At 34.1% G+C, this 13,253-nt stretch overlaps 1 protein-coding gene across 1 annotated transcript in view; it reads right to left on the reverse strand.

The window, feature by feature from the left end:
* Window positions 1-662: 662 nt before the first annotated feature.
* The window catches only part of LOC129276714 (caspase-3-like), a 34,687-nt gene continuing 22,096 nt past the window's right edge, over window positions 663-13,253 (reverse strand). The window contains exons 7-10 of the mRNA XM_064109796.1: window positions 9,983-10,216; window positions 8,698-8,807; window positions 4,405-7,154; window positions 663-3,870 (exon numbers count right to left, since the gene is read on the reverse strand). Of these exons, the coding sequence (XP_063965866.1) occupies window positions 7,038-7,154; window positions 8,698-8,807; window positions 9,983-10,216 (461 nt within the window). The 3' untranslated portion in view covers window positions 663-3,870; window positions 4,405-7,037. The remainder of the gene's footprint in view (window positions 3,871-4,404; window positions 7,155-8,697; window positions 8,808-9,982; window positions 10,217-13,253) is intronic.

Below are 13,253 nucleotides of genomic sequence, written 5' to 3' on the forward strand. Positions count from 1 at the left end.
TTTACCCTCGCAGTGGGAAGATCAATCATGTTTTGATGAGAAAATCCCTGAACCTGTATGCTTGTTTTTACTTTACTTACTCTTATTTCAATATATATATATATCTTGTACTGGTACTGCAAGCCCTCGCATTGACTTTCAATTGATATTCTACTTCCTCATTTGGAGTTCACTTTGTAAAGCCTGCGAAACAGGAAATGAATTATGACAAATAAATACTCTACTGAGTTTTGAGTGTTGTGTACTTTTGGTCTCTGTGCAGTCACATATAGAAAAACAGATCATTCAAAGCTAACAGGACGATTCTCCCGATTGAAACTATATACTTGTTTGTACAATTAGCCACTATCTATAAATATTTTGATAAAAACAAGGTCACTTGAAATGATTAACCATTAAAGCCTTTTGATGTTTTGCGCGATAAATTCATAATGTTTTGTTTTCTCCTTTAAAGGCTTGCACTAATTATTAAGACCAAATTAGTGGCAGAATTTGCAATACTGACTGCCGAGGCACAATTCTTGTTTTTCTAAGTTGGTTTTCAGGACGAGTAAAGTAATTTTAACTGTAATTATGAAGTGAGCTGATTGTTTTTCTCATTTGAAATCACCCATATATCAGATAAATGAAAGATAAATAATACAAAGAATCGCATCATGCAGTACCTTCTCATAAATCTTTTTAATGTAAAATTTCACAGTTCAAAATAAGTTTAAAAACTGTAAAGAGTCGATTTTACATGGCACATAATTACAAGATATAACATGTCGATGTTTCCTCTGTCATAGGACAAATTCTGTAAAGGGGCTTTCACAAATAGTTTGCAACCGTTTGGTTACAATATATTTTGTACATGATCACAATAGTTGCAAACAGTAGGAAAGACTTGTGAATCCAAGTACATCCAGAATTACAAACTAAACATATTGGCCCCTATTTTGAAGTCAGGTTTAACTTAGACCATGGTCTAACTCTGTGCTAAAATTATGGGAAGCCAAAAGTCTCAAAATTTTTATTAAGTTGTATGTTTCTTATGTTTACTGTGCTCTTTCCTGATTCATCGATGGTGAAGACGATCACTCTATTTATACTTCCGAGACAATTATGAATGATTTGAGAGCCAATTGAGCTAAATTATGATATCTCTACTGTTAGTGATTTATGTAACAATTGGCTGTCCATACTTAAACCACAACTTTAAACCTGAGTTTAAGTTAAACCCGACTTCAGAATACGGGCCATAATCTATAATGTTACGATTACACCAATGAAACCAACTCCAGACCAATCAAAGCTATTACGTTATTACCAATGGCATACCATTGGTCGGTTTGGAGTCTGTTTCATTGATGTGACTGAGGAGAGACAAGGGTTGATTGGAGGAAATGTCACACTGTAGTGTACAACATCACTGAAATCACTTTCTGAAAAGGAGTCAAATTTAAGATGGGGGGTATTTCACAATGATGTATGACCTGGGCTCCGTAACACAAAGATTAGCGATCAATCGCTAAATGAACTGACTAATCAATATCAATGTTACACGCGCATTAGGTTTAAAATACTGACCAGGAACCGATCAGTGCGGTTCTTTCATATTTGCAATTCATCGCAAACCTTTGTGTTACGGAGCCCTGCAGTCGCACTTAAATACCTGGTTGAGTGCATTATAAAAGGCATGACCGCATTGGTCAGATCAGCTAAGAGGACGCGCACTACTGCGTATTAATAAGATTTCACGTTACATATCATATACGCCTCGGCATTTGAGTGCAACTCTAAGTCTGATATCCACCACTAACTATTGGGCTTGCTGCACAAATAGTTTCAATTTAAACGCAACTTATTAACAAAATATAAAGATAAATAAGTTGAGCGTTTCATAAAAGGACTTGTCAGACGTTATATCTGACAAGTCCCATTTTATCGGACAGATTCCATAGTAACATTGCTTCTAAGCCAATCAAAATCAAGGAAAGTTGTCGGATCTGACAACTTGTCGGACACAAATGTTCATGATTTGTTGAAAACCAAGTTGCGTTTGCAACCCTTATCACATCAGTCCCCATAGCTATTTTGTTAATACCTGTAATAGTGAGTCCCTGTATTAAAGGCATATGCTAACGTTGTAGACATGTAATTTAAAAAATATCAAAGGAGAGATGAAATATGTACATGAATGCCTTTCTGTCAACCTAAAAACTCTAAAACAACAAAAAAAATCGAAAGAAATCCTTTCGATATACGTTATAATTGATGGTTTTGTGTAATTTCTATCGTGCCGATAATAAGAGCACACATAAGTGTATGGATGAAATTAAGATGGTATTTCCGGTCACTTTATATTTCACTTTTTTGAAGCACTTAATGATTTTCGGACGCGATTTTTTCTGGGCTTCATTTTTGTAACATATCACAGGTGCAGGTGACAAGTGGGACCTCGCAGCTCAGATTTTTTAAAAGTCAAATCAATGTTAGCAAATACCTTTAAATTGAACACTTTCTTCTGAAGATTCAATTGTCTCATGTTTACGTATTTTTTCTTTCACACTTCAGATTTTCATGGGCCTTTTTTTTCAGTCTGAATACAGAATTTCTTACGCTTCAGTTTCTGAAAAAGACAGTTTTTCAGGTATTTCTGGCATTTCAAGATGATGTACAAGGACATTTAACCCCCTGGTTCAAAAGGCATAGTGTAACCTATCAAATTTGAAAACATATCTTGTCATTTTATAACATTTTGTTTTCAGATACCATTGGCCTAATTATGTTGACATTTTTTTTCTTCTCTAAAACAACGCGCATTGTATTGTTTTACAAAACCAAGCATCGTTACCAAAAACAAACCCTTCAGAATCAGCTTATAACATTTTGAATTACTATTGGCTCTCTACATGTGTAATGTATCATTTTTTTCTCAAACTACATGTATTTGTTTACAAAACCAACCATTGTTGCACAAACAAAAATTCTTCTGAATCCTTTATAACACATTAATAATATACATATGTAATCACAGTAGTACTTTATTTAAGACAAATAATTTCTGAAATTTCAACATTATACATGTACATATAATTCCCGGGAAATTTTACCATTTTATAGTACAAGATCAATAACATGACATGCATCAATTTATTGAGCTATAAACGCTAAATACAGAAAGCAAAATATTGGTCAAGAATGGATTGAGGTAATGGAAAACTGGATGGTTGCAATAACATTGCATGAAATTCTTTTATTTAATACAATAGGGCTAAGGAAAAAGCAAGCCATGCCTCACTAAATTTTAAGTAGATGTTTTGGGTCTAATATTTAGAGTTTCGTTTTGTTGATTTCTTTATTGAATATCCCACCCATCCAGATCACAGGCCTTAAAAGCCCTAGAAAAAACATATCACAAGGATTTATAAAATGGCGACATTGATCCAAATAAAATGATTGGCTGAGATACGACCAGTCATTTATTTAAGCTACTAATGACAAATTTGATTGACCATACATGGTTTTGAGATAACTTTTAGTTTCTCAAACAAGGCCCACATCACAATCTTCTAAAACATATAATACATATCATTTTGATTGGGAATTCTAATAATTATATACACTTGTTCCCTTTGAAACAATCTAAATGTGTTAGAGCTTTTTTGAGAGGAACCTTGAGTGTACAATTCTTAATAGCCTCATAGTCTGTATTATTTGTATAATGTTAAAGGCCTCAATTCAATTTATTTAATCAATATAATGAAAGATTTTATTTTTTCATTTAAAAATTTAGAATAGCATCGTCCACTATTTAAAGAATCATATAGATCTGCTCCAAAATACATAATGAAAGGGGAAAAAAAACCATTAAAGGGGAAGTCCACCCTGACAAAAAGTTTATTGTAAAAATAGCAGAAAAAATGATAAAAAATATTGCCGAAGGTTTGAGAAAAATTCATCAAATAGTTAAAAAGTTATTAGAATTCCAATTATTTGATTTGTGACGTCATATGCGAGCAGCATTCCTACATAGCGAATGGTAAAAAATCAATGAAATGTCATTTTCTCAGAAAATTGAAAATGGTTTTCACTTTACTTTTTGTATATCAATAGACAAATCATTTCACACCCGATCTTGAATAAAAAACAAAAATAAGTCATCAGGAACCATGCAAAATTTGAAATTCATGCATTTTATATTACATAACACATGGGGCAGCTGCTCGTCTATGACGTCACAAATCCAAAACTTTGAACTCTAATAACTTTCTTACTCTTTAACGGATTTTCCTCAAATCTTCACCAATATTTTTTACTATTTTTTCTGCTATTTTTACAACAAAGTTTTCTTCAGGGTGAACTTCCCCTTTAAATATAGTAAAATACAATAAGATTTATACTAATTAATTATATGGCCACTTGTATTTGTATTCATCATTTTTAACCCAATTCACATATACCATGATTTTCGACACTTCCTGAACACACTGGGTGATTTCAAGTACGGTGCCACCCTTGATGTTTGTGTTGAAATTTGGATTGCTTCCCCTAGCTCCAAAACTTATTCAGAGTTTGTAAAACGGATCCAGATCATTATTGACATCTCAACAACTAGTGAGTGACTTTTGGGGACCATCTTCATTTTTGTTTGGTGTTATAATCATGTAAAAGTTGACCTTACACCAACACCAAAAGGTCAACACTGAAATTGAAATCACCCATTCACTATGGGGTAAAAGCCATGAGAAACAAATATTTTCAATCAATTGTAACTTGTTATACATGGTTTGACATAGAGTTGCAATTGTGATTAATTGTAGAATTGATTGCTTCTTTAATGTAAAAGGGGGGCACAGATTGTATCAATATTCATACAACCACAACCAAGCTCAATTATCAAACAAGCAATTAAGCAGCTTTTCTAATTGCATTACAACATGACCACCCTATTATCAATTTCAAATAAATACCACACCAGTGCAAAGTTGTTCGGAAGAACTCATTACATCATAATCTGTGATAACTTTCAGAGTTTGATTGGTACACAGCTTTTCGAAGCTTGGCGACAAAAAAGAATGTCCTCAGCCTCTAAGATACTGCTTTTGTCACCTAATATCCTTTGACTTTCTACACAATATATGATTGAAAATATGGGTATTGTTAGACACTTGCAATCGATCGCAAGTCAATTCGGGGTCCCAAAATGAATCATAAACCTTGCAGTTAGTTGCTAGTCTGGGTTTTTTTCAACAGAGAGTTCAAATTAATTTTCTATACTAAAGACGAATAGCTAGATTTGATCTATCGATTGTAAATTTGTAAACGGAAACTTCCATTTGATTGCAAATATTTTCTTGCAACACCCCATTTGTCTTGCCAGATCTGAAGAGCCTTTGGCCTGAATGCAAAAAGGTGGTTTTGAAAACCATAGGTTAAACCCATGTTTTATGCAGATTTCCTGTATAAATTATTTACACTATATTATTCATGAGTCCACTGTTTGAAAAGTGGACTAATGAATGATATAGCATACTTAACCATGGCAACAGGCTTCAATTTCGCAAAAAGTGTGCATCAGCAATGGACAATTTTAATATATGCAATAACTATGCATAATTTATACAGGAAATCTGAATAAACCATGGGTTCAACTGATGGTTTTCAAAACCACCTTTGTGTAGCTCTTGGTTTGTGTTCAGACAAATTGTTTGCCTTTTTGCAAGATATTCCGAAACAACAAAAGATCGCTAAAGCAACTTGATCACTTTGGCAGTGAATATTCAAGCATATCAAAGGCAGAAATGCTCTATTACCAAAGAACCATACATAATTTATCTACAGATTTGTCTGCTGTATGTATACTAGTTGACTGTTCATTCTTCTATAAGCATCATCCTCCTCCCTTCTAATACGATTAAGTTATACAAGTACACAAATATTAACATAAGAAGTCACATGGCACAGTTCAAAAAGGGGTGTTACATGAAACCTGACATAGATCGCAAGTCTAAAATTAGGTCCAAAATCATTCACAATTCTCGAAATATGACATATTTGCAATCAATTTTCTGTCTTTTCATTTGCATACAGCATATGCTATATGCTATAGTAAAGAGTGATCTATTAATTGCAGATGAAAATTTCAATCGATTGCAAAGTAATTCTTACAACACCCTCCGTGTCTAAATGAATTTGGCAAAGCAGATTTCTTCCATTCAGAAGTCTATCTATCATCACACAAAATAATATAACTTGAGAATATGCTTCATAAAATTTGTACTAAAGCGATGACATCACAACAAAAATAATTTATCATTTCAGAATTGTGGATACCATCTATCAGAAGAGTATGATGATTACACTGTACACCAAAACCTAGTGGGTCTCCATTTTATGGAGAGCCAGAGATACGTCTTAAATCATAAGGAATCCATTCCATAGAGAAAATACATTCCTCTTGAGTAACACATAACCTACATCATAAAAGGCTTTAACCAAACCCATATATAAGTAAAGCTCTTGCTAAAGATTTAAAAGAAAGAAACCATATAATAGAGTATTTCATCCTCTTTAGGGATATTATAACCACTTAGCGAAATCCTATATTATATAATATATGGATCTCAAATCAAACAATACAAAAGAAGAATGTAAGTCATAATGCTGCATTATAAAAATCATGGGTCAAATAGTACAAATGTGGGACATTGCTGTGCAATGCTAAATATTCAAAGGCCGTTCCCTGCCACAAAAACTCACCATCTATTGCCATTCACACACAATATTTGAGCCAGCTTATCACATCTTATGTGAACGTGGCACTACTCATAAAGCAATAAAATTGCCCATTCACTGCCTGTCCACATTGGTTTTGAGTCGGTTTATCATACATAATGTGAACGGGGCATTACTCATAATGCTATTAACTACCCATTCACATTGAATTTGAACTGGTTTAACATAACTTGTGTGAACAGGGTCATACTCATAATGCCACACAGCTCCTAATTCAGAGTTTTTGAGGCAGATTATTCCATGGAGTGAGCAGGGCTTTAATCAAAATGGCCTGGACAGAAGAATAGTTTCTTGGTTAGCATAACAACAGGGGCTGGCATCTGCTTGTGTCTACCAGAGGAAGACTCGAACGCTCTTGCTACTTTGCCATTGATCTACAGTGAAAAAAAAGGAAGAAAAGTGGTTCAAGCCTAATCTTTATTTTGGTAAATCCCCATCTCCCCAAGTGCATGTCACTATTCCAATTACTAAATTATATGAATGTGGATGCCCTAAAATGGTTCCATGACATTTGCTCCAGCGGCAATTGCTCGGATGGAAAAATGGAAGAAAAAAAACCCCAAAAAATCGAACATCCAAAATGAAAATAGACCCTAATCCGTATCTTTACATTATTCTTTTCCAATCCTAACTCAAACCCTATGCCCTCTGAGATATTATGACCAGAGCAAATGTTGTGTCACCCCCTAAACAGGGATGATGCGAACGGTATGAAGTAAAATATATTTTATTGGAAACTTTGCAATTTTACATAACCATTTTATTAATAATTGGGTGACTGATAACAATATCTGCATACTTTTATATCATGCAGACCCAAAATTACTCAAAAACATGAATTCGTGTACAAATCCAATGCAAATAGTGTTTTTAGCCAAAATTCATAAATGTATCATTATTTTCCTTTTACTGATTACAATTTATTAATTTTATCTTTGTTTATGGTCAAAATAAAGTCCCCGACAATTTCCATTGAAAAACAATAAAAAACAAAAAGTAAAAAAAACAAAGAAATACATAAGATATTTAGAATACAATAAAATGAGAAAATAAATGTGATGTTAAGTCTTTTTTAAGTACATTTGATCAGATTCTTATAAAGAGTCTGTGTACCAAACATTCGCATTTTAGGTGCATTATTTAGTTGATTAGAGCAAACTTTTCATGCCATGGGTAACGCTTGTGCCAATTTTCATCGCGATCATGCGATCGACGGCCGAGATCATAAGGGGGGCTGAATCAGCCCCCCCCCCTCGTCTTCTTAGGCATTGAAATAGCCCAGTCAGGGTTAAGATGTTTTGTCATTTTAAATTATTAGTACTTATCAGTCTTCGAAATGTGAAATGTATATTGTTAACCATTTTATTCATATATAGTCCAACCAGCAAAATATGCAATCTGGTTGCAATAAATATCGATTTGAAAAGTAAGTAAATGTACAAGATATACAGCTAAAATGAATAACCATGATTTTGAAGGCTTTCTCATGAAATTATTGTTTGCTGCAACTACATTTTTTAGCTAAAATATAGAGTCCCTTATTTTCCATGATATTGGAAACAGACAAAGAAATCATGGAATTTATGAAGAACCCAGAATTATTTACACCATTTTAAGGAAAATTTTAAGGAAAAAAAGTACAGTGAAAAGCAAAGCAAAATCCATCGAGAAAAAACTGCATAGGTAAAATTTTTCCTATCAAACCAGTGATTAGCATGTGTTTGCCAAGCTGTATCTGCATTTGAACTCATGTTTTAACATGATTTTCACAATTTGCTATTGCTTCACCATTATTTTTGTACATGTCACAAAAGAACACAAAATACCATGTTTAGAACACAGAAAATCATAGAAATTGGCATTTCAGAAAAAGAAAAACTGGAGTCTCTACTCTGATATTCAAGAAAATGCAGTTACCATGGTGATCATAGATAGGAGATCTTCGTCTCTGGCGTGCTGCATGAAAACCTCCGTCAATGCTTGAATAAACCAGCTCCCTCTCTCGGAATTTCTCCATGACACAAATCCTGTTTAATATTTAACCAATCAGAAAAAAGTCTTTTATATCATGTTAACCAATCAGATGAAGTATGATGTTTGAAGGTTTGACTGGTGGTATGAACAATCGCGAAAGTGGTTAATGTTACATGTGTAAAGTCCATGAGGGACTGAGATAAAAGAGGATAGAAATGGAGGTGAGATAGAAAGGCGAGAAAGTGGAGGTTGGGAAGTAGAATATTCTTTTCGAAATGAGTGTAGTCCTTAAAAGGACTAAACCAGAAGGAGTAGAAAGCTGAGCAGTGGGCAAGGTGAGAGGCTCGAGTAGAAGGCTTGAGTAGATGAGAGAAGGCTGGCTTGAGACGGCAAAAGGAATAGTAGCAGGAGCAGAAGAGAAGTCTCGGCGTTTCAGGCAGGTTGACTGTCCCGTCTTCAGACAGTCAACATGCCATATCATTACCCACACAGCCGTGAGGGATATGAGTCTTTGTAACTGTCTGGTGGGTCATCACAAGAAACCTACATTCGATTGCAAGTCAAGCGTTAGTTGCAAATTCAGAAGGCTTACCCTTTAGTGGTTAGAAGAGACTTGAACGAGGTTTCTCGCAATGCCCCCTAAGTCTTTTAACTGTGTATGAATGAAATCTATCTACTGTATTTATCTATCCTCCATGAACCTCTATAGAAACATATTTACTTCTTTTAAAAACAACACTATAAAAACATCAAACCACATCAGAAATAAACTAGGACAATGTGCAATGTCACAATAAGTATAATCAAAATTATTTTTAAAAGTCTCTGAAGCATAATATCATGACACGGAGGGGGGGGGGTTCAAGGAAGCGGAGCCCCTAGATGCTGGAGAGTTATTTTCATATTTATTTACCCAAAATGCCAAACATTTTAAACACAACTGAAGAGTTTAATTAGTTCAATTCCATTTTATTTCCATTCAAAGGTAACACAAAGTAATATTAATCAGATACAAATTTCAGGATAGAGATTTTAAAGAAAAGTAGTCTATTTTTTTGTATAGAAAAAACTCAAAATTCGGACTAAACTTGGAAAAAGTGGCATTACTGTGGGAAAAGATCCAGGAAAAACTTAGACTATTTAAGGTCTTGAGCTGGTGAAGCTGTTAAAAGCGTCTAGCACACATTGGCATTAATAAATAGATTCCCACCCCACTGATGAATCTTACCTGGCACGGTTGCATATGCAAGTAGCATGTCGCTCTGACTCGGGACCTTACTTCGACTTGATGCGAAGCTATCAGTGTGATCTAGCTCCATTTTGATCATCAAATTGGCGAGGGTTTCATCATCTAACTGTGAGTCAACGTGTGCTGTGGCTTGATTGTTATCTCCTGCACCGGCAGCAGCAGATGCAGGTACCGCAATGCCATCGGTTGCTTCTACACCACCATCAAATCTCTCTGGCAAACACACAATTCAAAAGAAAAATCATTGATTAATTTTTGTGATCTAAACTTATGTTGTGGTTCAAAGACAGTTATTTTGTCCCATATGTTCACAACAGTTAAAATGCTCATGTGTAGGGGAGACCGGGGTTAGCTGGAACATTTTTGACAAAAATGGCTGTAAAATCCAAATAGATTTTATTCGAGAAACAATCAATATATCAGCTTGATATGAGGCGCCGAATGTACCAATATTATATAGAACAATTATTTGTTATATAATCATTATTTATTAAATAATAACTATTATTTATATATAATTTACATTTTATTTGTAAATAACTACTATTATATAAAATATCATTTCTAATTATTTATATATAATTCCAAGTAATACTTCATTATTTGTAAATAATAATAGTTCGACATTCCATTATTTATAAATAATGATTATTTGTTTTTCATTATTTATAAATAATGATTATTTGTTTTTCATTATTTATAAATAATGATTATTTGTTTTTCATTATTTATAAATAATGATTATTTGTTTTTCATTATTTACAAATAATGATTATTTGTTTTTCATTATTTACAAATAATGATTATTTGTTTTTCATTATTTATAAATAATGATTATTTGTTTTTCATTATTTATAAATAACAATTATTTGTTTTTCATTATTTACAAATAATGATTATTTGTTTTTCATTATTTATAAATAATGATTATTTGTTTTTCATTATTTATAAATAATTTGTTGAGTTTTCCATTATTTATAAATAATGATTATTTGTTAAATAATGAAAACGTCTACTTCATTATTTATAAATAATTTTTTCGAGTGCACCATTATTCTCATTATTTATAAATAATCATTATTTAATGTTCGAGTTTTCCATTATTTATAAATAAAGATTATTTGTTAAATAATGAAATATCTACTTCATTATTTATAAATAATAATTTTGTTTCAATATCCCATTATTTATAAATAATCATTATATATAAACAATTTTTACAGTTTGCCATTATATACAAATAATCATTATTTATATACAAATAACCATTATTTATAAAATAATGCCATTATTTATTAAATAATGCCATTATTTATTAAATAATGGAAAACTCGCTATAACATGCAAATGTGGGACCGCCCATGATATGAATATTCATGATGCGATTTCCTTTTTCGTGATTTTTCTTCACAAATTTTTGTCCATTTCCTCTTCATAATGACATTTCTTGTAGCAATTTTCTAGGGATATGGTCTGATTGTAATATTCTTCATTTTCTATATAACTTCGTCTTCGTAGAAATATCAAAAAGTGTAATTTTATACGATTTTTCCTACAGTTCACAATCCCCATAGGCGCGCGTGCATCGTAGGGACAACCGGTGAATCGACGGAGTGCTCTTCATCGAAATACTACGTTGGTTGGTCCCCGGAAGTGGCGGGCAGAATTTAGCCCGAATCCTCGATGGAAGTCGATCAAGTGCATATGAGCTGAGAGAGTGAAATATCAGTGTACTTGTACAGGCCCTTCTACTTTTTATAAATATTTCTTGTTGCTTTTTTTGTTAAGTTAATTTTTCCTGGTGTAGAGATAAGTTTCAGATCTAATAATGCACTTCAAATACATTTTGGAGTGTCTGTTTGAGGCGTTTGGGGCGATTTCACCCTGGCCCCAAAATGCTCGCAACGACAATGCGGGGGCATGATGACCCCTAAATTTTTAAAAACTTATTTTTCTATTGAAAATTATCACAAAATTCACCAAAAGTGTGCACGAAAGCCTTCGTATTTCACTTTTAAAACTCCAAAAAGTGCCCAAATGACAAGCTTGGTCGCTTCGCTGTGTCGCTTTCAACGAGAACGTTTACGCGTCTGCTTCCCCCCCCCCCCCCCTCCTCCGAAAGAAATTCTGTATACGGCCATGCTCTAAAGAGCGCCTGGCACATTGATTTATGTATACTTCATTTTCATTATTTTTATCTCATTATCATCATGGCCTTACGCAGAATTTTTTCCGGGGGGGGGGGGGGTGGGGGGAGCAGGACGCGCGTAAACTTTCTCATAAAAATCTTGAAAAAGCGAAGCGACCAAGCTTGTCATTTGAGCTTGGTCGCGTCGCTGTCTCGCTTTCAAGATTTTTTTGAGAAATCTTACGCGCGTCCTAGCTGCTCCCCCCCCCCCCCCCCCCCCCCCGGTAAAAATTCTGTGTAAGGCCATGATGATAATGTGATAAAAATAATGAAAATGAAAAGTACATATAAATCAATGTGCCATATGCTCTTTTGAGCATGGCCGTTCACAGAATTTCTTTCGGGGGGTGGGGGCAGACGCGCGTAAACGTTCTCAAGTTGAAAGCGAGACAGCGAAGCGACCAAGCTTGTCATTTGGGCTTGGTCCCGTGGCTGTCTCGCTTTCAAGATTTTTTTGAGAAAGTTTACGCGCGTCATGCTCTGGCCCCGGCCCCCCTGGAAAAAATTTTGCGTAAGGCCATGTTGATAATGAGATAAAAATAATGAAAATGAAAGTATACATAAATCAATGTGCCAGGCTCTTTAGAGCATGGCCGTATACAGAATTTCTTTCGGAGGAGGGGGGGGGGGAAGCAGACGCGTAAACATTCTCAAGTTGAAAGCGACACAGCGAAGCGACCAAGCTTGTCATTTGGGCACTTTTTGGAGTTTTAAAAGTGAAATACGAAGGCTTTCGTGCACACTTTTGGTGAATTTTGTGATAATTTTCAATAGAAAAATAAGTTTTTAAAAATTTAGGGGTCATCATGCCCCCGTATTGTCGTTGCGAGCATTTTGGGGCCAGGGTGAAATCGCCCCAAACGCCTCAAACAGACACTCCAAAATGTATTTGAAGTGCATTATTAGAACTGAAACTTATCTCTACACCAGGAAAAATTAACTTAACAAAAAAAGCAACAAGAAATATTTATAAAAAGTAGAAGGGCCTGTACAAGTACACTGATATTTCACTCTCTCAGCTCATATGCACTTGATCGACTTCCATCGAGGATTCGGGCTAAA

Source organism: Lytechinus pictus, chromosome 14 (assembly GCF_037042905.1).
Source record: "Lytechinus pictus isolate F3 Inbred chromosome 14, Lp3.0, whole genome shotgun sequence".
Lineage (NCBI taxonomy): Eukaryota > Metazoa > Echinodermata > Echinoidea > Temnopleuroida > Toxopneustidae > Lytechinus > Lytechinus pictus.